The 21,967-nt window shown below is 38.6% G+C and overlaps 1 protein-coding gene across 4 annotated transcripts in view; it reads right to left on the bottom strand.

The window, feature by feature from the left end:
• Positions 1–21,967, bottom strand: part of ARHGEF10 (Rho guanine nucleotide exchange factor 10) — a 111,766-nt gene extending 89,799 nt beyond the window's left edge. For 3 of the 4 annotated variants that reach the window (XM_032683432.1, XM_032683430.1, XM_032683428.1), the window contains exons 1-2: positions 21,907–21,967; positions 8,898–8,973 (exon numbers count right to left, since the gene is read on the bottom strand). In XM_032683432.1, coding sequence (XP_032539323.1) covers positions 8,898–8,934 — 37 coding nt within the window. In that variant the 5' untranslated portion in view covers positions 8,935–8,973; positions 21,907–21,967. Of the gene's footprint in view, positions 1–8,897; positions 8,974–13,787; positions 13,846–21,906 lie in introns of those variants that run through there. The other variant, XM_032683429.1, reaches the window with a different exon arrangement.

Below are 21,967 nucleotides of genomic sequence, written 5' to 3' on the forward strand. Positions count from 1 at the left end.
TATTCTGATATTCAAATTTCACCAAGAAATTTTGCTGATTCTGTACAGAAAGCATGTACAGATGCTATTTGGAAATCTGCATGAATACATGGGAGATCCCCCTCTGTGCTGAAAGGCATCTATCCATATTAAAGGCTACTAGCTTTCCCTCAGTATTAAAGAAATACTAATACACTTAACAATACTGAAGCCTGAATTGCTATAAATGTCACCAGGCACCTGACATGAGGCACAGCAGTCACATCACAAAAGCCATGTTGCCACCTGACATGTCTGTTGGTGAGGCTGGTGCTGATGATAGCTGCACAGCTGAGCTCAGCCTAAGCTCCTGTGAACATGAACCACTCAACTCACCTATAACGTGCTGTCCAAATGGACAATCCACACAGGGAACAGGAAAACCAGAGAGCTTTAATAAAACAGAAATCAAACAGCAGAAGACTACAAAGTCATTGAGAAAATGAAGTATCCAGCTCTGGCAGTGAAAGGGCAGAGCACGTTGGCTAACCACAGGATACAAATACCATGTGAGAAAAAAAAAGAAAAATTTTCTAGGAAATACAGTTTTGACCACGTAGTTAATATATTTGTGAAAAAGTAACTAATTTTAAGGAAATTTCCACTAGTGAGGGCAGCCTGTCTTGTTATTTATTTCTACACTTTTTTTCCTATCAGATATTATCTATTAATATCTACTTTTCCAAATAGTTACTTTTACTTTAAAGCAATTACCATTTAATGGTTTGAGGCATATACAGTTCTCTCATACAGTCTGATTAATTCTAATTAGCAACATAAAACTGCTGTATCATCTGATAATACCTTGGCCTCAAAGCTCTTCAAGAGTAATTGGGAGTCCCATGAACCAAAAAGCAGCAGAAAGACACCCTGAAGACCTGAAACAGGGAGCAGGAGATCCCATTTCTACAGAAAGAAAACATACAGTTCAGGTACACAAACTGATCATAATACAAAAAAAAAAAAAAAAAGCTGAAATACAACAAGGCTGACACATTCTAGATATGAAGTAGTTCCCTGTTTCAGGTCTCCAGGGTGTCTGCCTGGTAGAAAGATGTAGCTAGACATGATCCAAGACCTAAGCTCAACAACAAACTATATAACAATGAGTAGTATTCCTGCAACGATCCTTCTTTGTCAGACCAAGTCATCCTCTGTATTAATTTTAATGAAATTGTGATCTTGAAGTAGCAAGGGATTTGACTTCATTTTTGGATCACGTTTCTTGCTCTACCTTAACAGCAACTGTACATACTTCCTAGATTCAACTTTCAGATGATTTAGGCAAAGAGATGCCTAAATTCTGGGTCATTGGCCCAGGCTGAACAACCCTTTATCTAGCAATGTCAGAACTGAAGCACTTGCTGGTACTCCCCAAAATCAGAACTTGGAACACCTGAAAGCATTTGATTTCCAACAGATGCTGACATGGACTGTTCATACATTCAGTCTCCTGCAGCAGCGGCCCAGGCGGGGCCCACAAGATGCACGTGGCTTCAGGGATCCATTTCTCTCTTTGGACACACTGGCAAAATTCCTTTTTCCCCAACAATAACTCCACCTAACACCCAAAGCACCACATGCAACCTGTTCACATGCTTAAAAATAACTTAGATTCAACTATTTGTGTTTTCTCCTTGATGTATCCCGGACAAGGAAACAAGCTAGAAATTAAATTTTACAGAAACTTACTGTATCTTTTACTATACAAAAATATATACACTAGAACAGAATGGTTTTGTTTAGTAAATCCAGGACAATACCAGAAATACTTTGGATTTCAGCTGGCTTCTCACCTACCCCTTTCTATTGTTACCACTTCACCTAGCCTAAAGAGAACTATTCAGATAGATTGATTTGTAAACAAAGTGTAATATATGCAAAATTTTACAAATCGATTATCCCAACAACTAATGGGGAGGGAGTTTAATAGCATCCCCCTTTTTAGTATTTTTTTTAATTATTGTTTGAATACACCTTGGTCTTCTTTGCCCTAACATACTAAGATCCTCTTACAGTTCAAAAAACGATGCCTGTGGAATTCAAGCAAACATGTGAAAACAGTAATTCTTACATGACTGAACTCTCCAAAATCCTGTTTTACAATACCCTTTCAGCACAGATTCTACCAGAAATTCTTTCCTCTCAGTGGACACTGGCTCGAGCTGCACAACAATGGCGTTTGCTTGGGACCTTTCAGTCCATGAGCCTCAGAGCCATTCTCACTGCCTCCTTCCAGTTAGCCATGGAGCGGGAAGGAAGCTCTGCCTTGTTCCCCACACTGCCCCTGGAGAAACTTGTACCTGTGTAACAGAAGATTATTCAGAATCTATCACGCTTTCACCTAAACCAAGTTACTGAGCTCAACAACAGACTATTTAACAATGACACATATTCCTGCAGCAATCCTTCTTTGTCAGACTAAGTCATCTTCTGTATCCATTGTAACAAAATTATGACAAGGTCACATTTCCTGGAAAGATTATTTCAATGAGGAAGAAAAAAGAAAATCTATATATGGGGTGGGAGAAGTTTTCTCCCAAAAATGTTTATCAAGTATGTTTTCCTCAGATTGCTAGGCATAGTTTCCATTCCTCTCTGCAGCAAAAGCAAGTAGCACCTAATAAATGTTTCATTCAATAATTCAGACACTTCATTTAAATTATCATAATGCAAACAAGCTTTTATCTATGCTCATGCACAAGATAAGAGAATTATAACAATGTATAAAAAAAGTTTTTCTTTCTGTAAACTATAGAGTAGAATCATTACAGAGGCTTGAGGCATGGTTAGTGAATATTTATTGGGATCAGTGAAACAGAATTAAAAAACTCAAAAAAAATGAACAAATCCTTCAGTTCTTTGCCAGCAATTTATCCCAGCCAGTTAATGATAGATACAAGTCCTAAACAGGCAAAAGAAGCAAAGAAAAAAATATCTCACCCTTCTCCCTGTATCTTGGCTCACTGTTTGAATTTAAAATTTTGGAGCTTAGTTTACACAACTATTCATAGAAAACATACCCAAAAATCAGCACAAATTTCTTTACAATTTTTTTTGTTTTTTAAGCAATCAATACTAGTTACCCCAGACCAATGATCAAGTCTTGTCCAATCCTTCGAAAGGCCTTTATCTCATCATCAAGTACTCTTTCTGATCAACATGTCTGGGCCCTGTCCCTGCACACAGTCAGCAAGTTGAGGCCAGCAGTAAAGTCACCTTACAGAGCAGTTGAGTAAACAGAAAAAACCCCCCAAAATATAACTTCTTAATCAGAAAGAAAATACCAAAAATTATAAAATAATAAAGTCAATCTCCAAGAAATCCATAATGGTAAATCACATTTGATCATTTTATACATTATAAACACCTAGTAGAGTTTTTTACTGTTTTTCTTCAAAATAATATTTTTTTGTTTTTCCCAACACTCAAATATACTTAGCTAGAAGAAAAAAACACATAATTAGGAGTGACATGTGACACCATAACTTTTTTTTTTGCAATGGGAATTTTCTTGTTACTCTTTGTTACGCAACTTGTCTGAACTGTCACAAAGAATAATTGATCCTTACCTTAAACAATGCATTTTCCTGCATTTACTGAGAGAAATGTGACCTTTAGAAATAAATAAATTGTTCTTTTACAGATGGGATGGCAGACACCAGCAAGCTATTGCCAGCTTCAAAAACAAGGAACCATTCATAACTACAATTCATATTCTGTTCTCATTCTTCTGAAATCTTGGCTCCCCTTTTAGCATCATTTGTAACTGTCTGTATGCTGAAAATAGATACCTAACAATGTTGTTTAGAACAAGACCAACTCCCTTTATGGCTACAGTTTAATTTAAGCAATGTTCTTATTTCAATCCCCCAGTTAGAGTATGGAAATACAACTATAACGCCATCACTGTTCTCTACTTTCATCAATTAAATCATAAAACATCTTCTCAATATTATAAAAGCCCAAATTTAACCACCGCTTGTCTCAGTCACAAAATTAGCTTTTTAAAATGGTTTAAACTTAAATAAACTCCAAAATTATTCAAAAACAGCACAAAAGTTAACTAAACAATCTGAAATACATATAGGATGTAGAATAAAAAGCAGAGAAATACAGTCATCTCTACAGCAAAACACAGCACCGGTTGAGCAGCTCCTTACTAGAGTTAATCAAAAATTTTTTATAAGGTTTTTTTCTTGTGAAGTCATCTCAATGGAAACTTTTATGAGAGTACAGTTGTTTCTACTTCACTCTTACCTGCAGACTCAGGCCAGACTTCCTTCTCATGGATAGAGGAACTAGGACTATTTCAGTGTTTCAGCACTGGCAGGCAAATGACAAAAAATAACTGTGGAAAGACACAATCACAGCACGCAATTGCATACAGGATATCCAGATTTAAGTCCTTGGCCTCTTTGCTCTGCGTTTCCATATCAGGAACAAAAAAATATCCCGGCTCTAGAGAGCTGATTGTATAAAAATGTGTAAAAAATGCTTTTACAATCGGTGTCTAGGAGATATCCTCATTCTATTTTCAGTTTAAAAAACCCCAAACTTAATTTCATTGAAGAACATTTTAAATCCCAAACTTTGGCATAACAAGGTTTTTCACCTAGCTTTACCCAAGGTACTGGGGACAGTGGCGTATGTGAGTGAACATCCAGCTCTCCACTACACTTTGTCTTAAAGGGCACTTCACCCTTCTGAAATAAGGAGTTAAAATTGATTCTCTCTCAGGTAAAGAGTGTATTTGGCAGTAATATGAAGGTTATGAATTCAAATTAATTCTCGTAATGTTCTTGTACAGATACTGAAATTTCAGTATTTCACTTTAAAATTTTAACATAAATCATGTTAATTTTCTATAAATATGAAACAAAATATACCACTGTTCATGATTCAAGAACTGTACTGCAATGCAGCCACACTTCAAATCTCATCACTATATATTAACCTACCTTGATAGACTCAACTAATTATGGAAAAGAGTTTAAAACTTATTTTAGGTCTTACAACTGTTGTAAAAGGCAACTGAATATACGACAACCGGGAGAATTGTTGGCAAGTATGAGGAAATACACCCAATGCTTTCTAATAGTTTTCACAGAGAAATTATATGAGGCATAGTGCCATATACCAGAAACAGTGAGAGACAGACATATTCAGAGATGCAAAACTAAACCTACTTAACAAAGTACACCCTGCTCCCTGCCCCACCTTCCCTTGGGCAAGAAGCTGTTTGTCAGATATCCATCCTGCCAAGCAAACAAAGCAGGCTTTCCTTTGGAAACAGGCCCTGATAAACACCCCTCAAGTCCTCATTTAAAGAGAAGGACTTCCACTTTGAAAGATCACCAGATGTTTTCCAAGTAGAGGAATGAAAAACAGCCAGAGACGACATCTCCTAATAAAGTAGTAATAGCACAAGCACAGGCTATCATACATAAACACCACCCTAGCATTAAACATCCAATCTCCAGTCCTACCTGGTCAGCGTGAAGTTAAGTCCTTTACAAGAAAGACATGATGTGGTTCCCGATTCTCAGAACCACCACTTTGTAACTCCTTCCCACACAGTCTGCAGTAGACCCTTTTCTTGTCTAAATGGGCTTGGTTAAGGACACTCCATTACAGCAACCAATAAAAAGCATAATTATAACTTACAGCCATGATAAAATTTGCTTTTTCCATTTAGCTTTTTCAAAAAGGATTTTTTTTTTGACAGAACAAGACTCATCCTCTATTTTATCTCACAAAATACCCATGGAAATCTTTCATGTCTGAAATCTTAAATACTCACACTTCACACATAAATTCATATGCAGAAACACACTAAAGAAGGGAACACAAGCTAGCCCTAATATCTCAAGTGTTCATTTTGGAAGTATTTTTTTTGATTTTGCTCTTACCCAAAGGAGCCTTGGCATCTAGCCCACTCCAACTGCTCCCTGGTTGCTAACAAATACATTCACTCAACATATACAGAGAAAAATACTGGGAAATTTATAATAATGGCTAGAAGAAGAAACTCTTTTTAAAGCAGTCTAGAGAACAGAAACACAGGCAGTAATTTTTCCAAGTTACTCAGTACTTGAATTTGCTCGGAAGTAGGGAAATTAACTAGCACAGACTTGCCACTGCCTAATTAGCAATGCATGAATGGAATGTCCAAACAGCAATGAACAGATACGTTACATAAGCATAATAAACTAAATAAATACATTATATTCCATTCTTTCAGAGCATGTAGTTTTTCCTCATCAGGTAGAGGCAGATGCAACTCCACTACCGACCTTAGCTGTATCTTATCTTAAACAAGGTATAGATTCGGATGGTTGTGGCTAACAAAAAGACATTAATTTAATTTTAAATAATCACATTGCTTTCATATACATTCTCACAACTGAGACACGAAAAAGATAAAAGTTTACTATTACTTTTTCCCTTTGTATACATTACGATTGATACAAATAAACTTGTGGAATTTACTTGTCAAAACCATAGAAAACCTACTTGACAAGAATAAAATTGAGATTTGTAGTGCATGGTATACACTTGTAAATGGAAAGGCACCCACATGACTTTCAGCACTACAGCTATCTTTGTTAGGACAACAAATAGGTAAAGGAAAAAATTTCCATAATGTCATAAGAACTTTTTTAAAAAAATAAAAGCAATTGATTTAATCTGTGGCACTGGTGTAGAATTTTATAACCATTATGCACATGCTAAAAATATTTTTTTTTATGATGTAGCAAAGGGTTCTGCACCCAGCCTCATCCTCACTACAAGTTACAATAACCCACCCAATGTGCCCACTGTCTGAAGGCAGTGACAGGTGCTGCTCATCCCTTCTGAACAGGCCATGGGTGGGCCAGTGTATATGCATCCAAAATAACCCCCCAATTATTACAAAAAATACTGTATGTTTCCTTCCTCTGGTTGTTATATGTATTTGCAGTTGTACTTGACCCTAAAATCCTCATTTCTGTTCCATTTTCAAAATGGGTCATGAGAATTATCTAGAAAGTGAACTGAAGTATATTTTAGTGTAATTAAAATTTATCTTCACTGATAATCCTTATATATGCTTTTTTAAGAGAATCAGCAATGGTAAAGTAAAAGAATATACAAGTTCCATTAGTTTCCAATCAAGATTTTTGAGATAAGAGGAGAGGAATATCACAGAATATTCTCCTTTGGAAGGGACCCACAAGAATCATCAAAGTTTGACCCATGGCCCTGCACAGGACAGCCCCAAGAATCACACCATGTGCCTGAGAATGTTGACCAAATGCTTCCCGAACTCTGTCAGGCTTGATGCTGCCCCCTGGGGAGTTTGTTGCCAAAAAAAAAAAAAAAAAAAAAAAAAAGCATCAATTGACACAAGATCAGGTAGAGCAGAATCTCAATTTATATTACATTCTGAGTTCTGGAATCATGCTGAACTACATTACCCTGAAATCTTGTCAGAGTATCCCACAAACTGACATGCTGCACAAAGTTGGAGCTGTTTCCCCAATTACTGGCTGTCTTTGAAAAACAGCAGCCCTTGCTCAAGTGGAAATATTGATTCCTTAGGGATGACTCTTCCCTCACAGCACTGCATTGATTTGGAGATGGATTATCCAGCAAAGGGAGTTTCACAGTAACTGTCACTAAACAAAACTGAGCTAAATTCAGGGTCCTGACCACATGGATTAGGACAAGGACAGCCAAAAGTGGTTTTGCCAACAATAACCTCAGTAACATCTAAGAGCATTAATGAAACTGCCCATAATGTTGGCCAGTAGTCTAACCCACTAAAAGCTGATTTCACAAGTTTCTGCTTCTTTCACATTCCCAATTCCCTAGTTAGCACCTAGTAACAGACCTCTATCTGTGGCAGTGTTTAAGATGTAGAGAAAGCAAAAGATCTAGGATGACAATTCCCAAATTCCTAAAGAGTTACAGCTGAACAAATCCTCTTTCATACTTAAATGGCTTCATCTGAGTTCTGTGTGAACAATAACTGAAATGTCCTATAAGTAATAATGTATATTATTTATACATATATTAACATATACATATATCAATGTACATAATAGAGTACAAGTCCATACGTAATGTTGTCCTATATAAGGAACAGATGAAAACTTTATGGAAAAATCCCTATCTATAAAAACTATACTTGTAACTTTACCAAAATAAAAGCAGCTGTACCGAGTTCAACGACAGGTCTCCATAGCCCATGTTTCTGTAAACTAGTGCTTTGGGATGATCAGCACAAATACATGATACTTTTATGAAGCATCCAACTACCAAAAGCCAAATCCTATTAAGAATTAAAATACGTAATAACAAGCACTACACAATGGTGTGCTTACAGAAAATCAAACAGAACAAAAAAACAGCTGCATGTAATGTTCTCTTAGAGCATAAACACAGAAGGCAATGACATGGTGTCTTTGTAGATCCTACCTTTGTGCCCTCAGAAACTTGGGCTACAGCAGTGGCCATTCAGCTGCCAGCACACAGGCACCGGGTGTTAACTTTACACAATGAGCCCCGTAGTCCAGCATCCATAATACTCTTCCGTAACCCTCTGTGCTCTGACTACACAGATTTGTTTTAGAAAACACATATTTGCAGATTTGGACTGCAAGAACCAATTGCTCCCCAGCTTTCTTCCCATCATGCTCTAACTACACCAGCAAGCAAAGTTCAAGAACAAGACTGGGTAGATGACAGGAGTTCATATTTCAGCGGAATACCACTGGGACCAAGCCTTAGGGTGATATGGGGAAAGGGAGTGTTGGAGAAGGAAAAACAGTTTTGGAAAGATAATTAAGTTGTTACAACAAAATTGGATTTAAACTCCAAACTATTTCCATTACCTTCTGGTGGTGGGGGAGGGAAATCCTCTGTGTCCATCCTAATGTATCCACCGCAACTTTAGCAGACTGTAAAACCCTGCAAAAATGAAGGGAACATGTTTTGTAGATGAACATAATTTCCAAATACTGAGACACTCCTTTTCAATTTGGCTAAACTCATACCTATTAGCTAATACAATTGTGGAAGAGAGGAAATGTGCCTGGCTTCTTCAATATTAATCCAGTCCAAATTTTTATGTATACAGCCCTCAGTATTGGAGCCAATTCCTTTAATGACCTCAGTAAGCCAGCTGAAGAAAGATGAAGTTTTTAAACTATTTGGTACTCTGCAGCTCCCATTGTGACAATCACAAACAGATTACTAAAACATGTTATTTCAATGTTTGGAGCACATATTCTGTTTCAAAATCTTCATGAAGTGGACAAGGATAAAAATTCTAGAAAGCTCCTCAGTTTTGATGATGCTTTTCTCCACCTGGCAATCAGAAATAAGTTTTAATTATGCACTTTGTACACCACTTCCTTCCTCTTTTTTTTTTTTCCAATCTTAAAAAATTCTGCTTGAGCCCCTTTACTTTCACCTTTCCTGAGAAGAATGAAGTATCAGCAAGCAGATTCCCGAGCACCTTCTCTTTCCTCTTCTCTTCTCAAATGCCATTGATCTCATGTTTTAAGGAAAAGAATAACCTCACAAAGCGTTCCCATACTTTGGTCCTGAATACACACTGGGAGAGAGCAAAGCCCAGAACCCATGAGAGACATTTTCATTCCCTCCCCATAACACTACCTAATAGTGACATTCTAGTATCATCTAGAAGGAAAACCTCTTGTGCTAAGCAATGCATATACTCTGCCCCAAAACCATTTTCACTCTAACTCAAAAGACATGTCAAAAAGACAGATTTCAGAACAAGGCTGAGGAGGAAAAGTAAGTTTCCAAAAGCCCCACAGGACAGTGGAAGAGCTAATGCTGAATTTTATGTCCTACTCTTGAGTAGCCCATAGATGTTAACCTGAAGAAGCTAACGCTTCTGCCAGCAATGGCACACAAAACAGCTCAAGCCCTCGCAAAGTTTCCTCAGTCCAAGTATGAAAAGAGTAAGTTGAAGGAGACAGTAAAATTCAAGGTAAAGTGGAGGAATAATAGACTAAATGGATCAGGATACAGAGGTCAAATGAATTGTCACTTACAGAAGTGGTAGTGAATGGAAGAAAATGCTTCAAAAAAAGGACCCAGTCCTAGGAGGTACCACAAAATTTACCTCCCTAATACTAGGTATGCAAGGGCAAATCATCAGGACAGATGTATGAGGAAGGGTAACAAATCTGGTAGAGCAAGATCCTATTGTTATGAGACAATTCATTACAACTTGTATTAACTTAGCATACAAAATTGCCTTTTAAACTGTTTTAAGATTTGGTAATTCTTAATCCAGTCCTTGATAAAACCAAGTAGTTTCAGAGCTAAGGCTTCGAAAGGATTCACCCACATATGCAACATCTATCTACAACACAGAAAAAATTACATTACATGCTTTCACTATACAGTGTCCTTTCTAAAGCCTCTCTATAATTTCTATCTGCAGAGCTCCAAGGCGTGTTCCTGCTTACAAATGTCTGGAATGCATCTTGCCACACCAAAACTGTCAGCCAAAACGAGCAATAGTTATGGTTTAAAGAAAAGGCTTTCCCTTTATTCTCTTAAAGCTGCATCATGACTGGAGCATAGATTTTCAAGTGTGAAACAGGAAATCTCTGAAAGTGAGTCTCAGCACCTTTTCCAAATGCATCTTTAAGAGAGTAGCTAAAAGGCTTTGAGGATTTTTTTTTTATTATTTAAACATATGATACAAGTTTTCAAGCGTCTATGAAAGTTAACTTCAACAATGATTTTTTAAATCAATTTCTTCCTCACAAGCAAATATTAACAAGACAGAGCTGAGCTATAGAGCTTTATTTCCATTCTGATCTAGCTCACAGTTACATGCTTCGAATTACACAAGAATTGTGTCAAGGAAGGACACAGACCCAGTGTTAGAGTACTAGCCACTGACCTGCTTGCTCCTATCTGAACAGTGCAGTTATTCACAAGAAGAAAGATACACTGTCACTTAAGAATGCCTCAGGGGTTGATTTATACATTGCATTAATTCATCTTGAAGTTCCACATATTTTTCTCTACTTTTTAGCTGCTACAAAAAGCCCTGCAGCAGCAAAGAGCAATTGTGTATTATACATTCCATTAATACCCTCCACAAAAATAAAATAATTCTCATTTTATGTAGCGGACAGCACATTTATGAAGAATCTCTAATAGCATCATATTTCAAAGAGAAGATTTTCATTCTCCTATCGAGAGGCAGGGGAACTAACTCAAGTTAAAGATGTTTAAATCAAAATTAAGGCAGATGATTTAATTTGACTAGCATCATATGGTACATTGGCATTCGTAGCTCATGTGGTTTTACCCATTGATTCTGCTGCTAACAGAGTTACACAGCACACAGCTGTACAGGTGCATTCAGACAATAATCATGGAAATAACAGCTCAAATTAACCTGAAAGGGACTTCTGAATGTTCTCTCATACACTAAAGACAGGTGTTTTCAAAATTAAATGAGATTGCTCAGGGCCTTTGTCCCTCCAAGTTATGAAACCCCATGAAGGTGGAGGTTTCACCACCTCCCAGAGCATCCTGCTCCTGTGCTTAACGAGCCACTCTAGGAAGAGTTTTCCCGATATGCCCAACTGGAATTACCCTTGCAGCAGCTTGCAGCCATTGCCTCTCATTCTCCTGCTGTGCACCTCTGAAAAAGGCCTGGCTTCATCTTATTTCCAACCTTGGGAAGCAGAAGACTGCAATTCAATACCCCTCAGTCCATTCTTCTCAAAAAGACACAAATCCATTTCCCTCAGCCTCTTCTGACCTGTTCCCATCCCTAACCATATCAGTGGCCTTAACTGGACTCACTCCAGTTTGCCAGTCCCTCACTTGTAATGGGGCCCCACACTGAATGCTAAATTCCAGATGCAACATTGAGACCACTGAGTAGATGTTGTTTGGTTTAGCACAAAATTATATGAAATTTTTAACAGCTAAGTGCTTTTAAGACGCAGAATATTAAAATTTTGTTCCAAGGGTATTTAAAAATGGTAAATAGAAAAAAATTCCCTATTAAATATGAAACACATGCTATTATATTCATGTGTATCCCATTACAAAATCATGAATCTGAGTAACTGAACAACTGCCCTGACCTACTGGACATGACACAGAGGTTATAAAAATATGGAGCTTTTTTCCCCACACAAAATTGTTTTCTCAAACGCGGTATAACCTCTATGTAATGACTCAAACCACACCCTTCCAGGCTCCTTCCACAGCAGTCACAGAAACGCTAGGACAGAAAGAAGCTCTTGAAGCTATCCAACCCAAAGTTTAAGATTTCCCATTGGCATCCAGATGCGTGACCAATTCAGCTGACTCAGTGCTCATCTGTGCTTCAGATGTGGGTAGAGGTAGCAGTGACTGGTGTGGACCACAGTGGTGATCTACAGGTTGCCTCCTTTCCCTTCCTTCCCCCACATTTCCCCTGTGGGCTGAATGCACAGCAGATGCAGGAGAGAGGCCAAGGATCTCCTGGACACTCTTATTAAAGGCAGCTGACCCACTCTGGTCAAAACATTGGCCCACACTTCCCATGTCTGCTTCTTGATGTTTTCATCTGGTCCTTTCCTCTCAAACTGTTAGCAGGAACAGGTAATTCTTACTCATATTTACAGACTGAAAGAAGAAAGATAGTTTACCAATTTTTTAAGTTCCCAGTTTACCTGCCCAGTTATAACTGAACCAATTCATCTAGGCAAACCCCAACTACTGCAAGCCTAAAGAGACCACTACTAGTGTTAAAAAATCCCTACTTGTAGCATAGTAGCATGCTTTTATTCCAGCTAGTAACTCCCTAAGTTTGGTATTAAAAATTGGGAATAATCATATTAAATGCATGAATTTTGAACAAAAAAGAAAATCAAATCCCTCATTATACTGCAATATATTGAGTTCCCCATTAAATTTCTGAATTTTAAATTGTTATATAAGAAAAAAAAAGGAATTAAAATACCACATTAAAATCAGATGTTTCTGATGCAGAGAAGTCCCGCACAGTTGAAGCAGTCAGATTTCCAGTGGCACTCACACCAGAAGCCAGAGTTGTTCAAATGTGAAATGAACCCCAAGGACAGCTCCCAACTAACTTCAAATTTTCCACCAAGAACATTCACCTTTGACCATGGTACTGAAGGCACCTTTGAAAGCTGGTACTGAAGGAAATTGGGAGTCTGTGATGTTCCACAGCAGACCTCACAACCTCAGAGTGCTAACACCTGCATAATCTATGAGACTAAAATTCTGATTCCACAGCAAATGGCAGTTTCAGCAAAGGAGACAAAGGCACCTTTATACTTATCCAAAGACTACAGAAGAACGTCAACGTTCCTCTCTGCGACTCAGTTTCCCTTCTCCTAACCTCTGGTAACTCCTTCTGCCTCCAGGACTAGGCTTCTCAGCCGCGTCTGCACATCACAATTCATTCAATGATTTCCTCTAATTGTGGGACAAACAACAGACCATCAGTTCTCAGATACAGGACTACAAATACTGATCAACATCTGGATTTCCACTTCAATAAAACTATTTTCCAAAAGTCACTACTTGTGCAGAGGTCAGTAGGTAACAGAAATGGGACCAACACAAACTCTGCCAAAATTACGGGGCAGTGCAGCATTCAGATCTGGGGGCATAGTATCCATACACTGAGCTCCCAAGGGAGCACATGCTGCCAAGTTTTTTCAGTTCCACCGTCCTAAGAACTGTAAAGCTGATTGACATACCTTCTCCTTAGGTATGTGTGTGCACTATAACTGCAGCAACATCAGGATTCTTCATTCTTAACACTGGAGAGAGAATGAGCCAATGAACATTTTATCATAGGAAACAAAAGCTGAATCAAGGAGACCGGTTTCCAAGGAACTGTGACTCATGGAGAAAGCTTAGTCCAAGCAGCAATGTCTCTGAGAAAGCCTTGAAGTCTGAAAATTAAACTCAAGAAAACAACACCAAAACAAGAGAAACTCTGAAAGCAAAGTGCATGAATGTCTAAAAACCTCTTGTGTCCACAACACTTAGTGAATATTGCTATGTAATGCCCAATTGAGTCTTCTTCCACCTATAATTACAGAATTCCCAGTGGGAAGTAAATCTTGCTGAAATTTGATATAAAGACTCTTCCAGGTGTGCAGAGAAAAGACAAGATAAAAGAATGTAGAAGGTAGAAGGTTAATTTACTTTTTTTTCCTCCTGTATATAAAGAAGGCTCCATTACACAGAAAAAAAACCCCAAAAAAATATAGTAAAATTTGTTTTCCATACAAGTTATGCCTATGAAACACAGACTGTAGATTTTTTTTAAGAGGTGTCTACAGTGGGTATGAATGAAGCAGGCATTCATATTATGACAGCTTCCCATACATGCTGTAAGCGATGGAAGAAGTCTATATCAACACTTGATCATTATTTCTTTTAATGTATATTCGGTTTTATTAATAGGTAAGAGTCCTGTTCTATACAAATTTTATTCTTAAATTTATCGAAGAAAATTACCTAAATCATGTGCCATAGAATAATAAAGGAAGTACAGAGGTTTAGTCAGAAAATTAATATGAAGCCCAGTTTCTGGCTCAGTTAAAGTTGGGGGAAATTCTATTACCCGCAGCAATCCAAACAAGGTCAGATCCGCAGGGATGCACGTTTTTCAGAACGCATAGAGAATCCACTTCCCCAAAAGCTAGTTGGCTTTTTTTTCCTCACACCAGCAGCATCCTGCTCAAAGTCAGAGAACAACACAGCAGCCGTAAGCCCCGAACAAGAAGCAATCTACAGAGACCCCCCAAAAACATGGCTGAAGATTGGTTTTCTAGTCTTTCTTTCTAAAGGCTATTATTTACAACATTTCTTCACCTAGAGTGTATTCCTGCTCAGTACGTCACCTAGAGGAGGGGAAAAAAGGAAGAAAGTACAGATTGCATCTGCAAAATTGTCCAAGGGATCCTGACCACAGTGCAATCAGAAAGCACTGTTAAATTTTTAATATTTATGCTCTTCTCCTCTACAGTTGTTATTGCAAGGCAAAATAGAGAATCACTACTTGATAGACTCATTCAGGTTGGCAGGAGGTCATGTAGTTAAACCTGCTGCTCAAAGCCAGCCTGCTGCTCAGCTACCAGATGAGACCAGGCTGCTTTATCTACTGAGATACTGAAAATCTCTAAAGACAGACTGCATGACCTTGCCAGGCATCCTGTTTCCTTGCTTTGTTGTCCTCCTAGAAAAAAAAATTGCCCTTATATCTAGTTAGAACCACCCTTACTTCAGTTAGGAGCACAGTCTGCTGTCCTGTCACCTTGACAGCCTGCCAGCAGGCAGGAGCACACTGCCATCAGGCCCCCATGAGGCATCTCTTCTCCAGGCCAAACAACCTCCGCTCCATCAGACTCTCCTCCAGTGCAGCGCTACCACCCTCTGACATTCTGGCAGCCTTGTGCTGAACTTGTTCAGTTTTATCCACATCTCTTGTACTTGGGCAGGATGGGGTGTGGACACAAAACTGGAAGCAATACTCAAGGTGTGGGCTGACAAGTGCTGAATGAAGAGGAACCCTTCCCTTGGAGAAGATATTCCTTCCCAGGTGAGCAACCTCGCCCTTGTCATTGTTGAATTCCACAGAGTTCCTTCCAGCCAGCTCCTCAACCTGCTCAGGTCCTTCTGAATGACAATCCAGATCTCAAGCACATCCACCACCCATCTCTTTTTCCCTGTTTGGTGTCACCTGCAAACTTCATGAGCAAGGGCTGGTACACTTCCACATCATGCATAATATTAAACAGGACATATCCTGTGACAGACAGCTGGGGCACTCCACTGGTTACCAGCCTCAAGTTATAACCAACTAGTCATCTCTAAAACTAACCATCTCACCAGGTTTCCACCTATCTAGCAGAACACCCACCCAGATTAGAATGACATTCCGCAAAAGACCTTGTTGAATCCAACGTGAGCTTATAGTTTTATTAAGCTCAGAAGCAATATACTTACTTTACAAATAGGAAAGTCATGGCCTACAAATTTTAAGGAATGAGAGGAGTATGGATAAAAATTTATTGAAACCAGGGAAGGGAAGACGTTCCTGAAGATGCATGTAGGGCACTTAACTTTTAGTGAACAAGCCTTGCTCCCATCTTTTGTCCTGGTAACTGTTTTAATACCCAAAGGAAGAAGATGGGCATCACCCCAGGTTTTGGAGGCCATCCTGGAGGCCAAGAGTACCATAACAAAATGCAAGGATCTGAAGAATTAAAAGTGAACAATGGCATCATACGCTTTAAGTCAAGACTGATTTGATTTGTTTTGTTCTGTGCCACACAAACTAGAGAACTGCGTTACTGGGTCAAGACAATGTCTTCCATCTTGCACATGGAAGCAAAATAAAAATGTATGAATACTAAGAGCATTTTTCTTAATTTGCTCTATAATTTGATTGTAATCAAGTAACTTCTTACAGAAAAGTAATTTTATTTCTGTAACTTCCTTTTTTAAACTTAATTCAGATTAGTCCCTTTCTATACTGGATATCAAGTATTATTTTAATTGGAAATATCCTCAGCAATGTTTGTATTTTTTAGATCCTCACATGCTGCAATTGCGATGTAAACCAAAAGCGGAGGAAATGTTATTTGTTTATGGATACAGTCAATAAGCATTTTTTTCCCCTCCAGCTGTACTTCAGTCACACATCCACCAAAAAAGCAAAGAAAGTCCTGTTCTAACTTGCATTAAATTCATGCATCCCAGTTTTACAAGGTGTAGGTTGCCTTTCAAGATACTGATGACAACTGATGAAAATTTCCACCAAGGTCTTTCCAATGATACAAGTGAAAGGATACACTGAAATGAATATTCAGTTACTACTGCTGCCTGCAAACTAAGTCCTGACAGAGACACTTCTACTAAACATTTTCAGCTCTTTGGGTATTACTGTCCTTGGAAAAGTAACTATGCTGTTTCTCATCAAGGACAACACATTACACCTGATCATTACAAAAGCATCAAAATGAACAAATTATTTCACCTGATGAATAAAGTTATTAAGAATATAAGTACAGTCTTATTTCTGAGTTTCAAAAAAATTTGGAGTAAGATATGGAAATATGTATCTAATAATAAAGTTATAATGCATGCTCTAGAAAAATAACAAAATTTTCTTTGATTTCCTTTTTATAACACCAAAATTTTATTCAAATGAATCAAAAATCATTTCCGATTCAGGTAATGAAGTTTTTAAATAATCAATTACAGCAAGAAAGAAAAACAGTAATAGTACCTGCAAAGAACAGCCCTTCTCTTCAAAAAATATATAACAGAAGGTGGTTTCCCATGGAAGTGTAAGTTCTGCATCTAGTCCTAACATCAGCAGTCTTCACTCTTTCCTTGATTTGGAAATGATCTACTAGACCATCTTCTTCTCAGCCTTCTACAGTTCAAAAGTGAGTCCACAGTTTGCGACAATATTAAATATTATGTATAACATTCTGAAAGAAAACTGAGGATGAGTCGGTGAGTGCCTTAAAAAGGTGAAAAATATAAAGATGAGAGACATAAGCTCAAAACTCACAGCCTTGCTAGATATCCTAGCAGGATATCTAAATATTGCCATCTACTTTCCAATAACTTACTATCCCAGTTTAGAGATGAGGAAATAATGTTTACCCTCTTTCTTGAAGTTTCTGTATCAATAAGGACAAAAATATTCATATGATTTCTGCAATTTTTTAATGCATTTCAAAGAAAAAAAAAGATTGCAGAACAAAAACAAGAGTGAATGTTTGACCTTGGATCCTAATAGTTCACATTCATGGTTCAGTCCCAAGTAACAAGTATTGTACAGTACAGTAAGTCACTGAAACAGATTTTCCCAAGATAATGCCCCCATTCAGCAGCACGTAAGTAGAACAATTTATTTTGCTCTGCTTAACTGCTTCACCCACGCATTTGACATTAAGCTTCAGGCTTTCTGACTGAGCAGTGAACATGTAGGACATGAATCGATGTTGTGCAGTTATGCATCACTTCCCACAGTCTTGCTGATTCAGGCATTTCAGAATAAAACATGAATCAAGTTTTTGATCTAAAACCACAAGTCTGAAAACATATTTTTCAAATCTTGTTTAGCATTACTTGTCATCACTCCTTTAAAAACAAGTTGTACTTTTACATCTTCCTGGTTTCAAAATAATCCAAAATATTTTGGTGCAAGTAAAACTTGCACCAAATGTCCAACTGATTTAAATCTCAAAAGATGGTAATAATGCAGCAGTTTCCTTCCATGCATATATAACAGAACTTGAGTCACCGAGATTCTGCTCTCTGCAAACCACACATGCAAACACACAATGACATTATTGACAAAGATTTGAAACAAAAAATAGCAGAAAGAATATTAAGAAATACTTGTATAGGTCCATAATGAGAATTCTCATTTACCTTGCTCATGTGCTTCCTCTCCTTACTATAAAGAGCACCACCTCGGCATAACATACCTGCAGTCTCCCTAAGTAATTCTCAAGGTTCAGTTTATGAATTCCTGATAATTTCCAAGCATCCAGGCTTGCAGCTTTTCCATTTGTTCAAACTACCTCCAGATTCAGAAATTAATTTACCAATATCATTTTTCCACTAACAGATGCAATAACAAGAATGACTTTGTATGAATAGGAATGGGAGTGGGAAAAAATATCTGCCACGAATGCTGATTTTAACAAGATATGCTCTTGGATACAAAAAATGCCTCCCTCACACCTTGTAGAATATGTACAAAATGAAAAACTAATTCATACCACTATCAGTGCAGCCTCCTTTATTATCCCATTATAAGATACAAAGTGTTCAAAAAGTAGGACTCAGTCAACAATTGCATTCACAGTGTTTAACCCTGTAACTCCAAAGAAGTTTCTCTGAGGTACGACTGCTGCAATAGATATCCCACAAGAAGCATCCAAGGATAGTCCGTAAATGCACTTGCAGCTCAAAAAAACATCAGAAAGCTGAACTTACAGAAAGACTGTTTAAAGAAATACCTTTAAATTTAGAGGCCATAAGACAACTCCACATGAGATTCCTTCTCCAATTCTAAACTAAAATTGTAAAATGGAAATACATAATTAAAGAAAAAGAAAAAAGTGAAACAGAAGTCACTTTACATAAGCGTAAAGAAAATTTCTAGAAAATATGAAGAAAATAAGTACTACACACTGCTCATTTCTCCATCCCATACAAAACTGAGAGCAGTGCAGTACTACAGATGCAGTACTACAGATAAACCGGGTACAGCTCTGCACAATACACAAAGTTCAATCTGAAAGTCTGAATCAAAACTGCTCTTCCTTCTCCTGGACTGCAGATTTTGCTTCCTGGTTTCTTCAGAAATAGACTGAAGTTTATAAATTTTCAACAACAGATTCTAAAAATAATTTCTACATTATATAGAAGCAGTTAATAGACTTCCTGTTTTACAAATGAGTAACATGCTATTCCCAGTTGCATTAAATTCCATTAACAATTATGAAGTTTGACAATAGCCTGTCAGGTTTTAGACCAGCTTATTTTTCTTCAAATGTTTATAAACTATGCAAGGACTCCTAAATAGCTCAGAATCAACTGAAGAACTTCTCTGGTGTTGAGATTTCTTCATAGAATCATAGAATGGTTTGGGTTGGAAGGGACCTTAGAGATCATCTAGTTCCAATCCCTCTGCCATGCATGGGTCAGAGAAATTTTCACAGTATTCTATGCTAGGAAAGGATTTTTGCAATCTACTGATGAGTGAAACCACAGCCTATCTGCTGAGCGTAAGCATAGCTTGGGGTCAGAGAGAACTCCCGGGCACAGAGAGAGGGAGCCAACCCCCTTTTCAGTGCTGTGGTGCGCTCACCACTGGCCCCTCAGAGCCAATAGCACAAGACTTGCACGTTTGGCCTCCATGTCTCAGAGCTGCGATGCCAGCACGCACACCTGTCATGCAGCACTGGGGCTTCTCTCCATATCCTGCAGTGTCCAATACATAGGATCCTGCTGGTTCCGGGCACTCATCCAGGAGATGATGGACAGCACATTGCTCAAGCATTTGTCTGCTTCCATGGTCTTTTCTCCCACCACATCCATCTGCGCGTATCAGCCACGGAAGTCCCATGCACTGGACACCCGGTGCCATCACAAGACACCTGTCGTCGCCCACACAGTACAGTGCCACAGGTAAGCTATGAAATCCACTGAATATATTATAAAAACCTTGAAACCTCACTGTAAAGCCTTCAGAGGTATCAGATTTCAAGGTAACATCTAAAGAACTACTGTTCATAACCAGATAAACACATGTAACTAGTTCATGGACTACTGTGCCAGAGGGTGAAAGAAAAAAAGACAAGATGGATTAAACAAAGCAAGTCAGACAGATTATCAAGATCAAACAGATCACCCAAGTGAAAAGAATGAAGTGCCCATTGAAGAAAACATTTGAAAAGCCAGAACCCCTGCCTGAATAATAGGTTTGAACTTGTAGGCACCCAACGTGTCCCAACGTTCAGGTAATAAATCTGTGTCTCCTGAGCACCAACAGAAAATTTTTAAAAATGTAATACTTAATTTCTACTGCAGAACAGATTGTTCACTGGGCTTCACCAAGTGGAGTGGAGGCTTTGGGAAAGAAATTATTTTCTTTACAATAAAAATAGCCACAAAGTCACACATGGTGGTATAATCTTACTGTAGTTATTTAGCATGAACAGTTCTTAATCAATCTTTTTTTTTTCTTGACCCATGAAAGAAAAACAAAAAACCCTACACCTTTTTATACTAACAGTTAAATTGCACAACTAAAAAAAAAAAAAAAAGATGCTCTTTACATTGCAATTGAACAATTTCAAACCTGCCAGCACAAGGTAAAAACCATGATCTTAGTAGCTTTGGGAAAGAAAAAAATGAAAAAAAAAAAGGATTGAAGATGTAAATGAAAGAGGGCAGAATTCAGAATGGATAAAATTGTTTTGGTCAAAAATACATGCATCTCCTAAAGGTCTTTAAAATAAGCCTTTGCCGTGGACAAATTATTAATAGCTGCTTTTCCAAGCAGCTAGTACTGCCTACTGACACAGCCTGCTCACTCACTTGCCCAGGTGAATGACTAGACAATCTCTGAAAGCTGTTCTTGCTTCACCCTGTAAGCACAGGGCATCTTGCAAATGCAACTATAGGGTCTGGGATCACCACAAACAACTATATAACTTCTCCTCTCAACAGTTGCACCGTGAATTACAAAGAAACTAAAGACAATTTTAAAACCTCCTTGGAAAAAAAAAATACATTAAAGGGCAGTTGTTACTGTGAAGCACATTTTCCCCTGTTTTAAGACAGCCAACTCAATCGCAGATGCCAACTGAAAACCTGTGGTCGGCACCGGCTTTGAAAAACGGAGAAGGAAAAACTCCAGCCCCCATAGGAGCTGGATTTTTCATAGCCTTGTCCGTATCTGATGGAGAGGGGAGGGAAGCTGGAGCCGGCGGCGCACACGCGAGAAACCCCTCGCGAAAACCCGGAGGAAAAAACTTCCCCAGTTCAAGAGCGAGAAGTTTGGCCAAAGCGCGGATGCGTTTTAGGGACCCCTCGCTTCAGCAACCCGCCTTGCACGAGCAAAACCTCTTTAATGACAGATCGCACCCCCCGGGTTTCCCTCTCCTCCCCCGGGCCGTGCCCAGCCGCCGCCACGGGCCCCCCGCAGCCCCAGCGAGGCTGCCCCGGCCCCCCGAGGGGCGTCTCCGCACCCAACACCGAGCCCACCCTCCGAGGACCAAACTTTCCGTGACTAACACCGGAGCGGGACCTCGGCCCGGAGCGAACACCCACCTCCTCTGCCGCAGCCGGAGCCGCCGCCAGGCGCTCGGAGGCGGCCGCCGCCCGGCCCGGC

Source organism: Chiroxiphia lanceolata, chromosome 3 (assembly GCF_009829145.1).
Source record: "Chiroxiphia lanceolata isolate bChiLan1 chromosome 3, bChiLan1.pri, whole genome shotgun sequence".
NCBI classification, from domain to species: Eukaryota; Metazoa; Chordata; class Aves; order Passeriformes; family Pipridae; genus Chiroxiphia; species Chiroxiphia lanceolata.